Source organism: Ovis aries, chromosome 13 (assembly GCF_016772045.2).
Source record: "Ovis aries strain OAR_USU_Benz2616 breed Rambouillet chromosome 13, ARS-UI_Ramb_v3.0, whole genome shotgun sequence".
Classification (NCBI taxonomy): domain Eukaryota; kingdom Metazoa; phylum Chordata; class Mammalia; order Artiodactyla; family Bovidae; genus Ovis; species Ovis aries.
The window spans coordinates 30866074-30885160 of record NC_056066.1 but is presented as its reverse complement, the minus strand read 5'-3'; the positions used below and the strand labels follow the sequence as shown (position 1 = coordinate 30885160).

General features: G+C 38.3%; 1 protein-coding gene across 1 annotated transcript in view; it reads left to right on the top strand.

Annotated features, from left to right (window-relative positions):
• Nucleotides 1–19087, top strand: part of CUBN (cubilin) — a 272612-nt gene that overhangs the window by 50346 nt on the left and 203179 nt on the right. Inside the window, exons 18-22 of the mRNA XM_015099599.3 lie at nucleotides 2223–2367; nucleotides 2587–2765; nucleotides 5911–6076; nucleotides 6445–6661; nucleotides 11118–11248. Coding sequence (XP_014955085.3) covers nucleotides 2223–2367; nucleotides 2587–2765; nucleotides 5911–6076; nucleotides 6445–6661; nucleotides 11118–11248 — 838 coding nt within the window. The remainder of the gene's footprint in view (nucleotides 1–2222; nucleotides 2368–2586; nucleotides 2766–5910; nucleotides 6077–6444; nucleotides 6662–11117; nucleotides 11249–19087) is intronic.

Sequence of the window (19087 nt, the reverse complement as noted above, 5' to 3'; positions counted from 1 at the left end):
GAAGTTACCAAGTCCAAAACTATGAACATTTCCAAGACTCTTGATACATTTGTCTAGTTACTTTCCAGAAATTTATACTCCCACCAACTAAGGATGGGAGTAACATGTTACCATATCTCCACCATCTTTGGCTATCGTACTTGTAAGCTCTTCCCTTTACTGTCCATTCCCCTTGACCTGGATATTCTTTCAATTTTCAGTTTAAAAGTTATTTCTGCTGAGATATTCCCTAATTTTCTGTGGGAGTTCAGAGTATTTGGTTAAGTCAGTGGTTCTCTACACTTCAAGACCTTCCAGTGTGACTCTTATACTATTCTGAAATGAAATTCATAAATGATATCAGTTCACATTGTATACATACATTATGTAAATACATCTGTAAGAGTAAGATTTAGGAGAAATAAAGCAAAGTAAAAGAAATTATGTCAGTGTGTTAAAAGCCTGGGCAAGCTGCACTTGAAGACAGAATGAAGTCATAAATTGTTTGCTCCCTGAACCATATGAATGCTACACTAAAAATGCAAGCTGACATGGCCATGTGGGTTGGAGATGGATTTTCTGAAATGGTGACAAATTTTTGACAGATTTCCAGGAATAAAAAATAACTTCTTTTGATTTACATTCTACTTGTAATCCTGGAAAATCTGGTACATATTAGAACTGAGCAGAAGTATTTTGCATCTGGTATATAAAATAGAGGTAGATTTTACATTTACAATTATCACTGCAATGAAGGACACACAGGACACAGGAGAACCCTTGTGTGTGACTGTCTCTCACATTTCAGGGTGTTTCATATCTCCACTCCCCAGCCACTAAATGTCAATAGCACCCCAACCACCTTCATGCTAGTAAGTAAAACAAAGCCAAAAATTGCCTTCACAGATTTCCAGAATGTTTAATTGAGGTACCTATGGTGAACCATCGTGTTAAGCAATATCAGCACGCTCTACATTCTCAAACATGACAGTCATGCTTTCTTGGGGGAAAAAATGCACTTGCTTGTTGTGCGCTTCTGTGAGTGGTGACACTTTCACAGTTATGTCACGGGCGCAGGTGCTGGTGTTTGTCAATACCTTGATAATGTTAGCTGTGGGTTTGGAGCTATGTTTGGACAGCTAGCTCTTCCAAAAGAATTCTGTAGAACAAAAGTAGTGATGTATATTCATAGAAGAATTCCTGATTTGAGTGAGAAACTTCTGAAAGGTCAAGAATAGCAGCAGTTATTCTTTAGTCCACTTTTTCTAGTACTAGGCATTTTGCTAAGGAATTCACAGGTTGGTTTCATCTGTTTGATCCAGCTCCTTGAGTTTGGCTTAGATTTAGTAACTTGTTCGAAGTTTTTAAGTGTTGAGGTTTGTCAGCGACAGAGGTGGGAATTGAGTCCAGTTTACGACTCCATAGACTAGATTCATGGCCACCACACTATAGGATACTGACTGTTGATTTAAAATAGGTGGTCTTTATTATATGAAGGACATTTCTTTTTGCTCCTCACTTTCTAAGAGTTTTGCTTCTAATAAATAGAAATGCTGACACTTTTTGCCATCTATAGAGATAAATAGTTTAGCTTATTGGATCTACTGGCAAATTTACTTTATAATTTCTAAGAGTCCTTGCATCACGCTTATCCTCATGTTTGTTTTGATACATAAGCCTACAAAGAGTGAATTCACTTTTCTTGAACTGTGTTTAGGATTTTTCTATCTATATTAATAGATGAGATCTACTCATAGTTTTCCTTTGTATTATCTGTGTTGGGCTTTGGTGAGATGATTCTGAGAACAATTATTTGGGAATTGTTCCATGTTTGAGGGTTCTTTAGAACAAATTTTGTATGGGAATTGTCTTTTCCTTTAATGCCTAATTTAATTTACTAGGTAGAGCATCTTCTAGAAGGTTTTTTTGGGAGGAAACTAATTATTTGTAATATTTTCAGTTTTATCCATGACTTATTATCTACTCAGATTTTATTTTTCTCCTTCTTGAGATAACTTTAGTAATTTAGATTTTTCTGGGGATAAACATTTCAAACATTCAACTATATTAACATAGTGTTGTATCTAAAATTATTATACAAGTTTTTCAGAATCTGTGTATTTGTATCACCTTTGTCATTTTAAATTTTTTGTATTTGTGCTCATTTTCTTTTTTTATTCTTTTTCTTTGTTGATTAGATTTCTTGATTAGGACTACAGATCAATTTTTATTTTTCTCTTTAGGTTCGAGATGATCAAACCTTACTTGGAAAAGTCTGTGGCAATGAAACCCTCTCTCACATTAAATCCATTACTAACAGTATCTGGATCAGGCTTAAAATGGATGCTTCTGTTGTCAGAGCTAGTTTCAGTGCTGTTTATCAAGTGGGTAAGAAAATTTAATTTTAAATGTCTCATTTGCATGATTGTAACATTTTCATTTCTTGAAATATTTTAGTCATTCTATGTCCTCGAATGGTAAGGGGAAAATTCTAATAATAAGGTCACATTGCGTTATATCTTTATGCAGAGTGAAACTCTGCAATAAAATTGAGGGCAACAGTCATTTATCTCTGGACAAATACTACCGTTGTTTTCATACTCACAGCTTGTGGAGGAGAATTAACTGGAGAAGGGATCATTCGCTCGCCATTTTACCCTAATGTGTATCCAGGAGAAAGAGTCTGCGTGTGGACCATCCGCCAACCCCAAAGTCAAGTGGTTCTTCTCAACTTCACTGCCTTTGACATGGGAGGTTCTGCCCACTGTGATACAGATTATATCGAGGTGAGAGTAAAACACTTTTGAATATCTGCATTTGATGAGATGTTATTAAAAATATTATGTCATGTTATTCTCACTCAGTTACATGAAACAAAACTAGTTTATAGATGCAAAATCCTCAACAAAATTCTAGCTGGATCCAGCAGCATATAAAGAGGATTATATAGCCCAGAAATGCAAGGCTGCTATATATCCAAAAATAATCAGTATAAGATAAAGGGGGAAAATCCCCACTTAATTACCTCAATAGATGCAAATAAAAAGCAAAGTTCAGTATCATTTCATGAAACAACACTCAACAAACCAAGAACAGAACGTAACTTCCTTAATCTGTAAAGGACATCTATGAATATATAGATGTAAAATTCTTAACAAAATTCTAGCTAAATGAATCCAGCAGTGTATAAAGCTAACATCAATTTTAATAATAAAACACTAAATACTTTGCCTCTGTGTCGTCAGTAAAAAGGCAAAGATGTTTGTTCTTACCATGTGTTTTCAACATTATACTGGAAATTCTAGTTAGGACAATAGGCAAGGAAAGGAGATAAAATGCATCTAGAATGGGAAGGAAGAAACATGATGATTTCAATTCACAGATAGTGCTGCCTATAGAAAATCTTAAGGAATGCACACACATACACATAAAATATAAAAACTAATAAATTCAGCAGGTTGTGGGATACAAGATCAAAATATGATAGCCCTATCTTTTTTATACACTAGCAATGAACAGTTTGAAAATTAAATCAAGGAAACAGTTTCATTTCCAATAGCATTCAGTTCAGTTCAGGGGCTCAGTCGTGTCCGACTCTTTGCAACCCCATGAATCGCAGCACGCCAGGCCTCCCTGTCCATCACCAGCTCCTGGAGTTCACTCAGACTCGTGTTCATAGAGTCAGTGATGCCATCCAGCCATCTCATCCTCGGTCGTCCCCTTCTCCTCCTGCCCCCAGTCCCTCCCAGCCAATAGCATAAAGAAGAATAAACATTGAGGAATATAGCTTTAAAGAGACATCTAAAATCTATACTCTTGAAAACGACAAAGGAAGGAAATTAAAGACCTCTATAAATAGAAAGACAGCTCAAATTAATGGATTATAAGAACTAATGTTAAAATGACAATACTACTTAAATTTATCTAAAGACTAAATTCAGTCTCTACTGAAATCCCAGTGGGAATTTTCACAGAAACTCATAAGTTAATTGTAAAATTCTTATAGAAATGCAAGGGAACCAGAATAAGCAGAAGCATTCTTGAAAAAGAGCAACATTGGAGGAGTCATAATTATGACTTTAAAACTTTGAACAGTGCTATAATAATCAAGTAAGGATATTACATGTATTATTCAAGTAAGAATAAAAATATGGAACAATGGAACAGAACAGAAAATCCAGAAATAAATTGCTATATCTTTATGATCAATTGATTTTTGAAAAGAGCACCAAGACTTTCAATGGGAAGAAATGGTTTTTTCGAGTAGTGTTGAATATGCACAAATGAAATTAGGAAACTGGACCGTTTCCTTACACCATACAAAAAAATTAACTCAAAACGGATCACCGACCTAAATTTGGGAGCTAAAATCATGAAATTCTTGAAGAAAACAGGAGTCAGTGTTTATGATTTGGGGTTAGGCAAAGCCTTCTTACATCTGACACAAAAAATACAACAAAAGAAAAACTGAAAAATTTGAACTTCATTGAAATTAAAAATAAATAATCTAATTTTTAAATGGGCAAAGAATATGAATTTATGTATTTATATAAAGAATATATACAAAAGATACTCAAATCACTAATCATCAGGGAAATACAAATCAAACCTCAATGAGATGCTGCTTCATAACCACTAGGATGACTATAATCAAGAAGTCAGATAATAACAAGTGTTGAAATTGGAACCCTTTTACACATTTCCCACCAATGGTGAACATTTAAATGGTATGGCTGTCGTGGGAAACAATTGCTCAAAAAGTTAAGGAGATGGCGATGGCAACCCACTCCAGTACTCTTGCCTGGAAAATCCCATGGATGGAGGAGCCTGGTAGACTGCAGTCAATGGGGTTGCTAAGAGTTGGGCACTACTGAACAACTTCACTTTCACTTTTCACTTTCATACATTGGAGAAGGAAATGGCAACCTACTCCAGTATTCTTGCCCGGAGAATCCCAGGGATGGGGGAGCCTAGTGGGCTGCCATCTATGGGGTCGCACAGAGTTGGACACGACTGAAGCGACTTAGCAGCAGCAGCAGCAAAAAGTTAAACATAGAGTTATCATTTGATCCAGCAATTCCACTTCTAGGTATACATTGAAGGAAAATGAAATATACATTCACACAAAAGTTGTCCCTAAATGACTACAGTCATTATTCATAGTAAGCAGAAAGTAGAAACAACCTAAATGTCCATCAATTGATATGTGGATTAATAAAATGTGATATATCCATGCAATGGAATATTATATGGTATTAAAAGAAATGCAGTAATGATAGACACTACAACATGGATGAACTTTGAAAACACTATGCGAAGTGAAAGGAACTAGTTACAAAAGACTGCATATTGTATGATGCCATTTATTTGAAATGTCCAGAAGAGGAAATCCATAGAAATAGAAAACAGAATAATGGCTTTGTGGGGCTGGGGCTTGAGGGGAATGGGGAGTGGCTGCTGATGGGGATGGAGTTTCTTTTCAGTTCAGTTCAGTTCAGTTCAGTCGTGTCCGACTCTTTGCGACCCCATGAATCGCAGCACGCCAGGCCTCCCCGTCCATCACCATCTCCTGGAGTTCATTCAGACTTACGTCCATCGAGTCCATGATGCCATCCAGACATCTCATCCTGGGTTGTCCCCTTCTCCTCCTGCCCCCAATCCCTCCCAGAATCAGAGTCTTTTCCAATGAGTCAACTCTTCACATGAGATGTCCAAAGTACTGGAGCTTCAGCTTGAGCATCATTCCTTCCAAAGAAATCCCAGGATTGATCTCCTGCAGAATGGACTGGTTGGATCTCCTTTTAGGGCAACTAAAATATTCTCAAATTGATTTTTACTATATTAACAGACTTTATTAAAAAATTATTCTTGAAGTAGTTTTCCAAAATAAATAACTAGGAGAATAAACTTGAACATATCTTTTTTACTTAGATTGGTAGCAGTTCCATTTTGGGTTCTCTTGAAAATGAAAAGCACTGTGGCACAGACATCCCTTCATTTATAACATCCGTGTACAATTCTCTTCATGTCATATTCGTAAAAAGTTCTTCTGCTGAAAACCATGGTTTTGTGGCTGAATTTAGCAGTGAAGCTTTGGGTAAGTGATTCTTCTACTTTGCCCTTGGGGCTTGTATCAGAATAAGTGAACAATGGAAATATATTATTACAGAAAATTAATCTATACTGTAGGTGTGTAGTCACCTATGCTGTAAAAATTTTAAAGTACACTTAAAGGCAAAGGAAATACATATTTCCTAATCAGCACATCTCAGTGGTTTACTGATGCCTATTAATAAGAGAAAAATTTAGGTTATCCTAGGTGGCACAAAAGGAAACATTTCCTTTTTGACCTTTTAAGAGGTTATGATCGATTATTTTATTTGGAATTCCAGGTAGCTTGTTGATTCTAATTTTAATCAGAATTAAAAATAATTTGGATAATTATTATTATTTTTATTTCAACAGCATGTGGAAAAGTTCTTACAGAGTCAACTGGAAGCATTCAAAGTCCTGGCCATCCAAATATCTACCCCCATGGCATCAGTTGTACCTGGCACATCATAGTCCAGCCTGGTCACCTGATTCATCTGAGATTCAGAGAATTTCATCTGGAGTTTCATTACAATTGCACAAAGGACTATCTAGAAGTTTATGACACTGGTTCTCAGACATCTCTTGGGAGGTGAGAATATTTTATTTTTTGCTTTTTAACATGAAAGTTTCCTGCTTTCTTGTGTTCCTGATATGTTAAAATCTACCATGTTGTGTTATAAAAAATAAGTGAGATCAACACACTTCTCAGTGACATTTTCTATATCATTATTCACTACTATGTAGCCTTGGGCATTAGTAATTACCTTTTGACATGAGGATATACCCATGAAGGCATCACCAAAATCAAAACAATGCTCATATCCATCACCCTCACATCTTCTTCCTGCCTTCAAACCTTCTATAAGTCTTCATTTCTGCCCCTCTTCCCTGACCCCAGGAAATCATTGCACTGCTTTCTATCACTGTAAGTTAGTTTGCATATCTGAAATTGTATAAAAGCGGAATCATTCTGTATGTACTCGTTTTTCATCTGACTTTTCTCAGTCAGCATATTTTGTTGAGTTCCTTTAGTCTGAGGGTTAATAGTTTAATGAAATCTGAAACTGTTAGTTCTTGAAATGCTTTTTTAGTCTCTTTTGCCCTTGGAAATCTAATTGCACCTATCTTAGGCCATTTGATATTGTCCCACAACTCACTGATACTCTGTTTATTTGAGTTTGTCTTCGTGCATTTCATTTTGGAAAGTACCTATCGCTCTGTATTCAAGTGCACCAATCTTTCCTCCTATAGTGTCTATTCTGCTATCAATTCTACCAAGTACATTTTTCCATCATAGACATTGTAATTTTCACTTCTGGAAATTCATGTGAGGCCATCTTTTATTCCACATCCCTACTTTACATATTAATTTTTTCCTTCTAGCATCTTAAATTGGTGGGATACAGTTATAAATATTTTGATGTCTTTGCTGATTCAGTCCTTCTTGGTATAATATGATTGATGAATTTTTCTTCTCATTATGGGCTATACTTTCCTCCTTCTTTTCATAGTTGGTAATACTTGATATTACCAATTCGTTGGAAAAGATTTTGGTGCTGGGAAAGATTGAGGGCAGGAGGAGAAGGGGGCAACAGAGGATGAGATGGTTGAATGGCATCACTGACTCAATGCACATGAATATGTGCAGCCCGGTGTGCTGCAGTCCATGGGGTCACAAACAGTCAGACACGACTTAGCGACTGAACAACAATGTTTGATAGGATGACAGACATTTTCAGTTTTGTGTTTGTGTACCAGACACTATTGTATTACTATAAGTATTCTTGGGTTTTGTTTTTGAATGCAGTTAAGTTACTCAGAAACAGTTTGATCATTGTTATTCACTTGTCTCCTGTCTCTGAAGAGTTATTGTCTTTCACTGCTTGATATCTAGTGTCTTGAGAACCGTTGTTTTTTATCTATTTTGTCCAGGTTTTCAGTTGTTTCAGAAAAAAAGATTATGTAAATCTAGCCCCTGTTATTACACCTTTGTTGAACATAGATATCTCTTGATTCCCTTTTCCCCCTTTTTTTGTATTTCATTTTCTTTTTCCTCATCCATTTTGTAAACATTTAAACATTTTTTTCCTTATCCATTGTTTCCTTAAACTTATTTTGCCCCTAACTTTATTGTCCCTCTTCATTTTTTTGCTCTTCCTTTTCTTAATCTTTAAACTTTTAAAATTCCTTCCTTTTTATGGTTGGTACTTGACTCCTAATCACTGAAAATTACCTATTTTTTGCCGAATGATATAAATATTATTGTTGTTGTTCAAAAGAGAGACATTTTATAGAATATTAATTTATCTACCTTTGCTTTGATTAAGATATTAAATCATTTTTACACTGAAATGGTATTATACACTATTTTTTCCCCTTTTTCTGCCTCAGAAATTAACTCTTCCATTTCCCATATTTAGTACTCTGTCTTATTTTGGTTCCTATTTCCACCCCCGTCATTCCTTTGCTTTTACCAAGTGTTTTTTGAATTGAGATTTTGATTTTCTAGTCACTTCTCTCACAAGTGTTTCAACATAAGAGCTCACAACATGATGTCTTACAGAATAGCTTTTCTGAGTAAAAATTGCTTTCTTCAGCAAAAATTTAACATGGATTAGCAATCAAACTCTTACCTCTGCATGGACCAGTGTTGTAAAGAGAGTAGAGTTCACCTGCATAAGGCTAACTATTCTAGACACTGTCCTAAGTTCCTTATATACTGTGTATTAACTCATACAATTCTCAGGACCACTCCTTGAAGTAGGCCATATCACCATCCCCATTTTATAGATGGGAAAACTGAGACATCTGTCCAAAATCATAAGGCCTCTAAGGGATAGAGCTGACTCTAGAGTCTGTGCTATGAGTTTATAATACATGATATTCCTTTGTTGTGTAAGTATGTTTATTATATTTTTTATTAATAAGTTCATTAATGTGCTATATGGTGACCTACTGTAGCTCAGAATTTCAAATTTCATTAAAATTATGTTGTATGACATGTCACACACTTAGGCACATACATAAAACCATCTAAAGGAAGTGACTGTGAGTTTGGATGATCTTTAGCAACTTTGTGTATGCTTTGTGCTTGAAATAAATTTGTTTTTTAAGGTTAATATGGGATATTATTATTGTGTTTTTTAACATGTCCTAATTTGGAACTCTGAATGCAGAGTTCCTAAGAATAGCAAGAAGAGATAAGAAAGACTTCTTCAGCGATCAATGCAAAGAAATAAAGGAAAAGAACAGAATGGGAAAGACTAGAGATCTCTTTAAGAAAATTAGAGATAGCAAGGGAACATTTCATGCAAAGATGGGCTCGATAAAGGACAGCAATGGTATGGACCTAACAGAAGCAGAAGATATTAAGAGACGGCAAGAATACACAGAAGAACCGTACAAAAAAGATCTTCACGACCCAGATAATCACAATGGTGTTATCACTCATCTAGAGCCAAACATCCTGGAATGTGAAGTCAAGTGGGCCTTAGAAAGCATCACTATGAACAAAGCTAGTGGAGGTGATGGAATTCCAGTTGAGCTCTTTCAAATCCTGAAAGACGATGCTGTGAAAGTGCTGCACTCAATATGCCAGCAAATTTGGAAAACTCAGCAGTGGCCACAGGACTGGAAAAGCTCAGTTTTCATTCCAATCCCAAAGAAACGTGATGCCAAAGAATGCTCAAACTACTGCACAACTGCACTCATCTCACACGCTAGTAAAGTAATGCTCAAAATTCTCCAAGCTAGGCTTCAGCAATACGTGAACCGTGAACTTCCTGATGTTCAAGCTGGTTTTAGAAAAGGCAGAGGAACCAGAGATCAAATTGCCAACATCCGCTGGATTATGGAAAAAGCAAGAGAGTTCCAGAAAAACATCTATTTCTGCTTTATTGACTATGCCAAAGCCTTTGACTGTGTGGATCACGATAAACTGTGGAAAATTCTGAGAGAGATGGGAATACCAGACCACCTGACCTGCCTCTTGAGAAACCTGTATGCAGGTCAGGAAGCAACAGTTAGAACTGGACATGGAACAACAGACTGGTTCCAAATAGGAACAGGAGTACGTCAAGGCTGTATATTGTCACCCTGCTTATTTAACTTCTATGCAGAGTACATCATGAGAAACACTGGGCTGGAAGAAACACAAGCTGGAATCAAGATTGCCAGGAGAAATATCAATAACCTCAGATATGCCGATGACACCACCCTTATGGCAGAAAGTGAAGAGGAACTAAAAAGCCTCTTAATGAAAGTGAAAGTGGAGAGTGAAAAAGTTGGCTTAAAGCTCAACATTCAGAAAATGAAGATCATGGTATCCAGTCCCATCACTTCATGGCAAATAGATGGGGAAACAGTGGAAACAGTGTCAGACTTTATTTTTGGGGGCTCCAAAATCACTGCAGATGGTGACTGCAGCCATGAAATTAAAAGACATTTACTCCTTGGAAGAAAAGTTATGACCAACCTAGATAGCATATTCAAAAGCAGAGACGTTACTTTGCCAACTAAGGTCCGTCTAGTCAAGGCTATGGTTTTTCCTGTGGTCATGTATGGATGTGAGAGTTGGACTGTGAAGAAGGCTGAGCACTGAAGAATTGATGCGTTTGAACTGTGTTGTTGGAGAAGACTCTTGAGAGTCCCTTGGACTGTAAGGAGATCCAACCAGTCCATTCTGAAGATCAGCCCTGGGATTTCTTTTGGAAGGAATGATGCTCAAGCTGAAACTCCAGGACTTTGGCCACCTCATGCGAAGAGTTGACTCATTGGAAAAGACTTTAATGCTGGGAGGGATTGGGGGCAGAAGGAGAAGGGGACGACAGAGGATGAGATGGCTGGATGGCATCACTGACTCAATGAACGTGAATCTGAGTGAACTACGGGAGATGGTGATGGACAGGGAGGCTTGGCATGCTGCGATTCATGGGGTCGCAAAGAGTTGGACATGACTGAGCGACTGAACTGAACTGAATTTGGGGTATGTCATTTTGAGCATCCTGAAAGTTTTAAAATCTGTTTTCTTTCTTGGGTCCAAATAGATATTGTGGAAAATCCATTCCGCCCTCTCTTACCAGTAATGACAACTCATTAATGCTTACATTTGTGGCTGACTCTGATCTTGCTTATGAAGGCTTTCTAATAAACTATGAAACCACTGATGCATCAGCAGGTAAGAAAATAGCATTGTATGCTTGGTTTCACTTACTTTCTTACAAAATAGTACCATGAGAATATTTTATGCCAAAATTTGTGCTATATAAAGAAAGATGCTTTTGTAATAAAGCATAGTGACTTAAGTGCCTTTCATATTAAATATAGAGTAATGATAAGAGTATTTTGTCAATGTTAAATCTTCTAATTGTGGTAATTGTACTATGGTTGTGTAAGAAAATGTTTATGTTTTTAGAAATAATGAAGCAATGGGAGCAAAATATACGTATGTAGTAAATCTAAGTGAAAGGAATTTGGGAACTATTCCTGACAACTTTTCTGTTGAATTTAAATTTCTATCAAAATTAAATGTTACGGAAGAGACCAAAAATTTAAGAAATTAGAAAAAGGACAAAAACAGAGTAAGAAACCACTACACTGCATGGAATTCTATGGCAGAAAATGAAAGTTTTCTTGTTAGAATATACATTTCTAAATTTGACCTAATGAAATTGAAACTTTTCAACATTTATTCCTTTTTAATATTTTTCTATTACTTAACTCTCATCATTACTTTGCTCTTTGTCAATGCAATGTAGGAAACAAGTACCATTTGCCAGCAGGGTCTTTGAGGTCAGAGGTAAACCAGAGATGTTCCTAGCTGGCCCCGGAAGCTGTGGTTTTAGGGCTTCCCTGGTGGCTCAGCAGTAAAGAGTCTGTCTGCCAATGCAGGAGATGTGGGTTTGATCCCTGGGTCAGGAAGATCCCCTGGAGGAGCAAATGGCAGCCCACTTTTGTGCTTGCCTCGAGAATCCCATGGACAGAGGAGCCTGGCGGGCTATAGTCCATGGGGTCATAGAGTTGGACAAGCCTCAGCGACCAAACAGCAACAATAAATGTGCTTTCTTAGGTTCATGTTGCCACTGGGATATATACATTTTTAGGGAGTCTGGGTTTTCCTTTTGCATAGTATTTAGAAAGATAGCTCATGGAACAAAATACTGTGCAGTTATGACATATGGGGGTATGTGACTAAGTTTCCCAAGCATTTCACACCTTTGAATTGTCCCAGAAGCATGCAATTCTTCGTTGCTTAAGAAAGTACTGAGAGCATTTCAGTGTGCCATATGCGCTCCCGCTGACACTCTTGCATCCAGAAACCCCAGGCTCTCATCTTTTAAAGCCCCCAGTCCCTTAAAAAAAAAAAAAAAAAAAAAGGTAAATTAATCTACTTGGAGTCCCTCTCAGTGTCTTACTTGTTTCTTCTCAGAGCGTCTGACCATAATTCTTCGTTTCAGGCTGCCTTCTAGTAGTTCAAGTTCTGTTTTAGAAGCATGGCTTTAGATTTCTCCAGGATCCCAACTGTGAGAAAGCTATACATCTTTCTCTCCTGTGGGTCCCACTCTCAAGGCAATTTATTATATAGCTCCAGCACCTGAGAAACTGAATCCCTGGCAATTCCAGTAGGTTACATTATTTGATTGACATATTTACTGGACTTCGTTCAGATTTTTAACATCCCCTGACCAAAACTGGCTTTTCAAGAAATCCTAGTATGCACACAATTTTCCATACTCCTGTGGTTTTATCTGCCTCATATATTTGGCCCAAACCACAGCTGAATATTAGATTCGGATTTGGAGCAAGTCACTTGAACTCTCTGGGCCATAGTCTTCTCATCTGTAAAATTAAGGAATTGGATTTGATGATCTTTGGGATGTCTTCTGCCTTTAATCAACTGTGAACACAAGTTTAATTTGCTGCATGAATAAACTAGCTGTAACTTAGATAATAAACGATGCAGGTGGGACCTCCTAAAATATTATGGAAATCTTTGTAACAGCTCACAATGTCACTAGAGTGACTAACACAGCTCTGCTAAAAATCACACTGATTTGTAAAGCAGTATCTAGTCCAACAGGGGTAATCTGGCAGGGAGGATGATACATTTTAATTGAGAAAGATAAGAGACAGATCAAATAAGAAGGTTGTGAAAAAAGAAAGAAGTCTGCTGGACAGAACAGGAAACTGATAAACAAAGGGAAACACAGGTGAGGAGAAAGAAGGGCGTTCTGGGGCGGATAACTCTGCAGACTCTGGTCGGCGTCCTGTAGGGTAATCACTACCTTGGCTGTTGTGTCCAGACAGGGCTGAAATCACAGACAAGGAAGTGCTGGCTTTCTGTCCCTTGGCTGAGCCTGACTGAGCCTGGCTGGTCGCTGTGTGCCTGCCTTTGAGGGATGATTTCACCGGTCTGACTCCCACAGGCAAATATTCGTAAGAGCAACCTGATGATTGTATCCAGGAAGCCATATGGCCCCTCATCTTACCATTTGGAGCCCGTCTCAGTTTCCCATAGATGAGGGTGCGTGTGGTTGCCCCTCATGAATTGTTGAGAGGCCCCCGCAGGACTGCTCAGGGAAGGGCTGGACTCAGGAGACTGACCAGGGGGTCCAGGCAGCCGGAGTCTGAGTGAGCCGCCCACCTGGAAGCAGCAAGGTGGTAGGGTGCTTTCTTTTCAACTATCATATTATTTTTGATGTTGTCTGCAGGGTACAACAGTACCAGGGAGAAGTGTCAATGGAAGCTCAGTGGGTGGTCTTCATCTAATTTATTGCTTTAGCAAAAGTTATTTTTAGAGCAATCACAATCTTGACGGTGTTGGGTTGTTGGCTTTTAGTCCCTCAGCACTACAGGTGTGAGTTTCTCTGTTCAAGTCTTTCCTGTCTTCATCTGATAAAAGTTAAATTTCCTGACTCGAATCCAGTTACTTTCCCATCTGTAGTTCATACCATGGGGCTATGATGTCAGCCCCTAAGTATGTGTTTGCGTGGAAAGAGATTGACTTCTGGTCATTACTTCGACTTCTTCTCTCATCACTGTTTCTGCCTCCATCCAGATGTGCCTGGGGTAAGAGAGACAAAGAACTAACAAGAAAATGTTTGTGGATAGAAACCCTTAAGGATATCTTAGCAACTGATTTATGAAACTGGATGTTAAATGTTTGCTAATTTAAAGTACAAAATATTTTAATTCTGAGAGAATATAATTGATTAGTTAACTTTAGTTTTTTAACTGTAATTTTATTTTCTGTTAACATCTGCTGCATATACATTAATATGATCCTACCGAGAGGACTTCAAGAGGATTGAAGAAAATAGAGAGAAATGTACCTGACACACTTTCTACTTTAACATTAGATGAAAGCTGTATAATGTCCAGTCTAGTGTTTTTCAAACACTGAAACAGTCATGATTCCTTAGTGGGTCATGATGTTATCTTATTAGATTGCTACCTACATTTGTTAAAAGTATGGAATAAATGGGAGATTGAGATTGACATATATACATACTATATATAAAATAGACAATAGCACAGGGAATTCTACTCAATACTCTATGATGATCCATACAGGAAAAGAACCTAAGAAAAGGTAGATATTTGTATATGCATAGTTGATTCACTTTGCGGGCAGGTGTTTAGTGCTGTTTTTCATCCATCACCCTGGAATTGAGCACAGAAGAGACATCTAAGAGTGAGAAGCCAAGAAATGATTAACAGAAGGGCAAACAAGGGTTTCTTTAGAAGATATGAATAGAGAGTGTTCTGCTTCTGTGTTAAGACTTCAGTCCAGCAGTGTTCTCAAACTCGAGCATTCATTGGAAACTCGAGGTAGGGTTTTCTTATTAAAAGTTCAGGTACCAGAGTGTGTGTTAGTTGCTCAGTCATGTACGACTCTTTGCAATCCCATGGACTGTAGCCCACCAGGCTCCTCTGTCCATGGAATTCTCCTGGCGGGATTACTGGAGTGGGTAGCCATGCCCTTCTCCAGGGAATCTTCCCAACCCAGGGATCGAACCCAGGTCTCATACATTGCTGGCAGATTCTTTACCCTCTGAGCCACCAGGGAATCTGAGTCACATAGGTCTAGGGTAGGTTTTTAGCAGTCTATTCAGATGGTTCTAATGAAACATGGCAGTTTATCAGAGATTCTGAAAGTCATGTCTTAGGACACTAATTGCTAGAGTTACAACTGAGATTTCATAGTGGATTGGGCTGTAACTCCTCCTCCTCATAGAAAATGGAAAGTATTTTCTATGATTTGGTGAAAGGACAGCTGAAGGTATAGTCAGAGCCTTGATTTTGGTCCCAACCTTGCTGCTAGCTTGGAAAGCTTTGGGCAAGTCACAAGCCTCTCTGATTCTTTCTGTCTTTTCTGCTTTGAGATATTCAGATATTTTCCCTCTGTAAAAGGTTTTTAGTAAGTTTATTGATCTTTTAAATATTTACTTTCTCAATGGTCAGTGTTTTCTAATATTTTTTGCCGTATGTATGGGTTTCTTACCACTCTCCAGCTCAGTAGATTTATCTTATTATTATTTTTTTGAGATTTATTTTATTTTTTGGCTGTGATGGGTCTTTGTTGCTGCATGTGGGCTTTCTTTAGTTGCAGTGAGCAGGGACTACTCTTTGTTGAGGTGTGTGGGCTTCTCACTGTAGTGGCTTCTCATGTTGCAGAGCATGGCCTCCAGGTGCACAGGCTTCAGTAGCTGTGGCACGTGGGTTCAGTAGCTGCAGCTCTCAGGCTCTGGAACCAGGCTCTGTAGTTATGGTTCTCAGGCTTAGTTGCCCCACACGTGTGGGATCTTCCTGGACCAGGGATGGAACCTGTGTCCCTTGCTCTGCAAGGTGGATTCTTAACCACTGGACCATCAGGGAAGCCTGATTTATCTTATTTAACTTATTATATTTCTTAGTTCATAGAATGAAAATGCTAAATAAGACATTTAATTGTGATATTTTAGTTTCCTACTCACCTTCATTTCTATTATTTTTATAAGTCTTTATTGAATTTGTTATAGTACTGCTTCTGTTTTATTATGTTTTGGGTTTTTGGCCTCAAAGCATGCGGTGTCTTAGCTTCCGACCCAGGAATAGAACCCCCACCTTCTGCTTTGGAAGGTGAAGTCCTAACTGCTGGACCACCAAGGAAGTCCTCTCTTCAGTTCTAAATTGACATTCCATGCTTAAATAAACCAGGGATTTTAAAGAACACAGGATTTGGAAAGGAAGGACTTGGATGTGAATTTTACCTTTGCTTTGTCTGAACTAAGTGATTTTCAGAGCTTAACCTCCTGGAGCCTCAGCTCCTTCATCTGTACCTTCATCTCTAAGAAGGGAAGGTTAGAATGTCTGGCTGTTTCATATAGTTGGGGAAGATAAAATGAGACACTTTCTATGAAAAGTTCATAATTGCTCTAAAGGGCCATGACTGTGCCAGATTTAAAATAGAATTACTGATGTTCAAATACAATTTTACAATAGCTGCTTTAGTGATTCAGCTTTGATCCATATTCATTAGAATTGGTCATCGACATGGGAAAAAAAGTCATTACTGTGACCACCTAGCAGAAAATTGTAGGTGAATGTTAGATGTGGGTTAGGGAGACTTTTTCTTTCCTAGTGGAGAAATGGAACCTGTAATTTTATCTTCTCTCAGGTCTTCATTTTGAGGACTGTTAAACCAAATATGCCAGTAGAAGCAGATGACAGTCCCAGGGTTAATTAAAAAATCTGAGGTCATAGGGATTCATGCAGACCCAGAAGTTTTGTAAATGATTTCAGAAAGCTCTGCCTAGAAGGTTGCTCATGAATGTGACTGGCTAATCACATAAATTTGATCTATGGTTCTGGAGAAGACTCTTGAGACTCTCTTGGACTGCAAGGAGATCCAACCAGTTAATCCTAAAGGAAATCAATCCTGAATATTCATTAGAAGAACTGATGCTGAAGCTGAAGCTCCAATTCTTTGACCATCTGTTGCAAAGGGCTCACTCATTAGAAAAAGACCCTGATGCTGGGAAATATCAAAAGCAGGAGGAGAAAGGGATGACAGAGGATGAGATGGTTGAATGGCATCACTGACTCAGTGGACATGAGTTTGAGCAAACTCCAGGAGATGGTGAAAACAGGGAAGCCTGCTGTGCTACAGTCCATGGGGTTGCAAAGAGTGAGACACGATTGAGCAACTAAACAACAAAATCCCATTAGTTATCTCACAAGACAAAGCAGGGAGGTGGTAGAACATCTACTCATGATCTAGAGTCTCCCTAGACCATCCCCATGGAAAAGAAATGCAAAAAAGCAAAATGGCTGTCTGAGGAGGCCTTACAAATAGCTGTGAAAAGAAGAGAAGTGAAAAGCAAAGGAGAAAGGAAACATATAAGCATCTGAATGCAGAGTTTCAAAGAATAGCAAGAAGAGATAAGAAAATCTTCTTCAGTGATCAATGCAAAGAAATAGAGGAAAAGAACAGAATAGGAAAGACAAGAGATCTCTTTAAGAAAATTAGAGATAGCAAGGGAATATTTCATGCAAAGATGGGCTCGATAAAGGACAGAAGTGGTATGGACCTAACAGAAGCAGGAGATATTAAGAAGAGGTGGCAAGAATACACAGAAGAACTGTACAAAAAGATCTTCATGACCAAGATAATCACAGTGGTGTGATCACTCACCTAGAGCCAGACATCTTGGAATGTGAAGTCAAGTGGGCCTTAGAAAGCATCACTACGAACAAAGCTAGTGGAGGTGATGGAATTCCAGTTGAGCTCTTTCAAATCCTGAAAGATGATGCTGTGAAAGTGCTGCACTCAATATACCAGCAAGTTTGGAAAACTCAGCAGTGGCCACAGGACTGGAAAAGCTCAGTTTTCATTCCAATCCCAAAGAAAGGCAATGCCAAAGAATGCTCAAACTACCACACAATTGCACTCATCTCACATGCTAGTAAAGTCATGCTCAAAATTCTCCAAGCTAGGCTTCAGCAATACGTGAACCGTGAACTTCCTGATGTTCAAGCTGGTTTTAGAAAAGGCAGAGGAACCAGAGATCAAATTGCCAACATCTGCTGGATTGTGGAAAAAGCAAGAGAGTTCCAGAACATCTAGTTCTGCTTTATTGACTATGCCAAAGCCTTTGACTGTGTGGATCACAATAAACTGTGGAAAATTCTGAAAGAGATGGGAATACCAGACCACCTAACCTGCCTCTTGAGAAATCTGTATGCAGGTCAGGAAGCAACAGTTAGAACCGGACATGGGACAACAGACTGGTTCCAAATAGGAAAAGGAGTATGTCAAGGCTGTATATTGTCACCCTGCTTATTTAACTTCTATGCAGAGTACATCATGAGAAACACTGGGCTGGAAGAAACACAAGCTGGAATCAAGATTGCCAGGAGAAATATCAATAACCTCAGATATACAGATGACACCACCCTTATGGCAGAAAGTGAAGAGGAACTAAAAAGCCTCTTGATGAAGGTGAAAGAGGAGAGTGAAAAAGTTGGCTTAAAGCTCAACATTCAGAAAATGAAGATCATGGCATCTGGTCCCATGACTTCATGGCAAATAGATGGGGAAACAGTGGAAACAGTGTCAGACTTTATTTTTGGGGGCTCCAAAATCACTGCAGATGGTGACTGCAGCCATGAAATTTAAAGACGCTTACTCCTTGGAAGAAAAGTTTTGACCAACCTAGATACCATATTGAAAAGCATAGACATTACCTTGCCGACTAAGGTCCGTCTAGTCAACGCTATGGTTTTTCCAGTAGTCATGTATGGATGTGAGAGTTGGACTGCGAAGAAAGCTGAGCACCAGAGAATTGATGCTTTTGAACTGTGGTGTTGGAGAAGGCTCTTGAGAGTCCCTTGGACTATAAGGAGATCCAACCAGTCCATTCTGAAGGAGATCAGCCCTGGGATTTCTTTGGAAGGAATGATGCTAAAGCTGAAACTCCAGTACTTCGGCCACCTCATGTGAAGAGTTGACTCATTGGAAAAGACTCTGATGCTG